Raw genomic sequence first — 1,989 nt, 5'->3', positions numbered from 1 at the left:
GGATTTTGTTGGGGGGAAATTGGGAATTTTGGGGTTCTGGGGGAATTTTTGGGGGGAAATTGGGAATTTTGGCATTTTCAAGTGAATTTTTGGGGTGAAAAATAGGAATTTTGGGGTTTTGGGGCAGTTTTTTGGGGAAAATGGGAAATTTTTTGGGGAAAAGGGAATTTTGGGGGGAAATGGGAATTTTGGGGGGAAAATTGGGAATTTTGGGGGGAAATTGGGAATTTTGGGGGAGAAAAATGGGAATTTTTGGGGAAAATGGGGAAAAAATGGGGGGGAAATGGGAATTTGGGGGGGGGAATTGGAATTTGGGGGAAAAATAATGGGGATTTGGGGAAAAAATGAGGTAAAAAGGGAATTTTGGGGGAAAAATGGGGAGAAAATGGGAATTTTGGGGAAAAAGGGGAGAAAAGGGGAATTTTGGAGGGAAGACATGGGATTTTTGGGGGGAAAATGGGGTTTGGGAGTTGGTTTTTGGAGGTTTTTTTGGGTGGCTTTGTGGGGTTTCTCGGGGAAGGGATTGAGGTGAGATTTGGGGATTTTTTGGGGGGGATTTTGGGGTTTTTTGGGGTTTTTTGGGCACTCACTGCTGGAGGAACCGCAGCACCAAAGCCTTGAGGTCGTCGGAGCCGAAGTAGCTGCCCTGGAAATGGGGAGGGGGCACAGTGAGACCCCCGAGGGGGGGGAGACCAAAAAGGGGAAAATCCACCCCAAAAAGGGGAAAATCCACCCCAAAAAAGGGGGAAATCCCCTCAAAAAAGGAGAGAAATCCCCCCAAATAGAGGAAAATCCCCTAAAAAGGGGAGGGGTCTCCCCAAAAAGTGGAAAATTCCAAAAAAGGGGAAAATCTCCTTAAAAAGGGGGAAAATCCCCCCCAAAAAGGGGGAAAACCCCAAAAAAGAGGAGGGGGTCTCCCCAAAAAGGGGAGGGGTCTCCCAAAAAAGTGGGATAGAGGAAAATCCCCTAAAAAGGGGAGGGGTCTCCCCAAAAAGTGGAAAATTCCAAAAAAGGGGAAAATCTCCTTAAAAAGGGGGAAAATCCCCCTAAAATAAGAGGAAAAATCCCCAAAAAAAGTGGAAAATTCCCCCAAAAAAGGGGAAAATCCCCCTAAAATAAGAGGAAAAATCCCCAAAAAAAGTGGAAAATTCCCCCAAAAAAGGGGAAAATCCCCCTAAAATAAGAGGAAAAATCCCCAAAAAAAGTGGAAAATTCCCCCAAAAAAGGGGAAAATCCCCCTAAAATAAGAGGAAAAATCCCCAAAAAAAGTGGAAAATTCCCCCAAAAAAGGGGAAAATCCCCCTAAAATAAGAGGAAAAATCCCCAAAAAAAGTGGAAAATTCCCCCAAAAAAGGGGAAAATCCCCCTAAAAAAGAGGAAAAATCCCAAAAAAAAGTGGAAGATTCCACCAAAAAAGGGGAAAACTTCCCCAAAAAGGGGAGGGGTCTCCCCAAAAAGAGGAGGGGTCTCCTAAAAAAGTGGAAAATTCCCAAAAAAGGGGAAAATCCCCCTAAAATAAGAGGAAAAATCCCCAAAAAAAGTGGAAAATTCCCCCAAAAAAGGGGAAAACTTCCCCAAAAAGGGGGAAATCCCCTAAAAAAGGAGAGGGGTCTCCCCAAAAAGTGGAAAATTAAAAAAAAATGGGGAGATCCCCATAAAAAAAGGGGAAAAATCCCCAGAAAAGAGGAAAATCCCCCCAAAAAAGGGGGAAAATCCCCAAAAAGGGGAGGGGTCTCCCCAAAAAGAGGAGGGGTCTCCTAAAAAAGTGGAAAATTCCCAAAAAAGGGGAAAATCCCCCTAAAATAAGAGGAAAATCCCCAAAAAAAGGGGAAAAATCCCCAAAAAAGGGGAAAATTCCCCCCAAAAAAGGGGGAAATCCCCTAAAAAAGGGGAGGGGTCTCCCCCAAAAGGGGAGGGGTCTCCGAATTGGGGGGGGTCCCACCTTGCAGGGCGGCAGCGTCGTGGGGGCCTCGACGTCGAAGGCGATGG

The 1,989-nt window shown here is 45.3% G+C and overlaps 1 protein-coding gene across 1 annotated transcript in view; it reads right to left on the bottom strand.

Moving 5' to 3' along the window:
• NXF1 (nuclear RNA export factor 1) overlaps positions 1-1,989 on the bottom strand; it is a 15,820-nt gene that overhangs the window by 7,707 nt on the left and 6,124 nt on the right. The window contains exons 7-8 of the mRNA XM_039714018.1: positions 1,943-1,987; positions 591-646 (exon numbers count right to left, since the gene is read on the bottom strand). Coding sequence (XP_039569952.1) covers positions 591-646; positions 1,943-1,987 — 101 coding nt within the window. The remainder of the gene's footprint in view (positions 1-590; positions 647-1,942; positions 1,988-1,989) is intronic.

The sequence above is a fragment of the Passer montanus genome, unplaced genomic scaffold, assembly GCF_014805655.1.
Source record: "Passer montanus isolate IOZ18808 unplaced genomic scaffold, ASM1480565v1 scaffold295, whole genome shotgun sequence".
In the NCBI taxonomy this organism is placed as follows: domain Eukaryota; kingdom Metazoa; phylum Chordata; class Aves; order Passeriformes; family Passeridae; genus Passer; species Passer montanus.
Note: the sequence above shows the minus strand (reverse complement) of the source record. Positions and strands in the feature narration are given on the sequence as shown.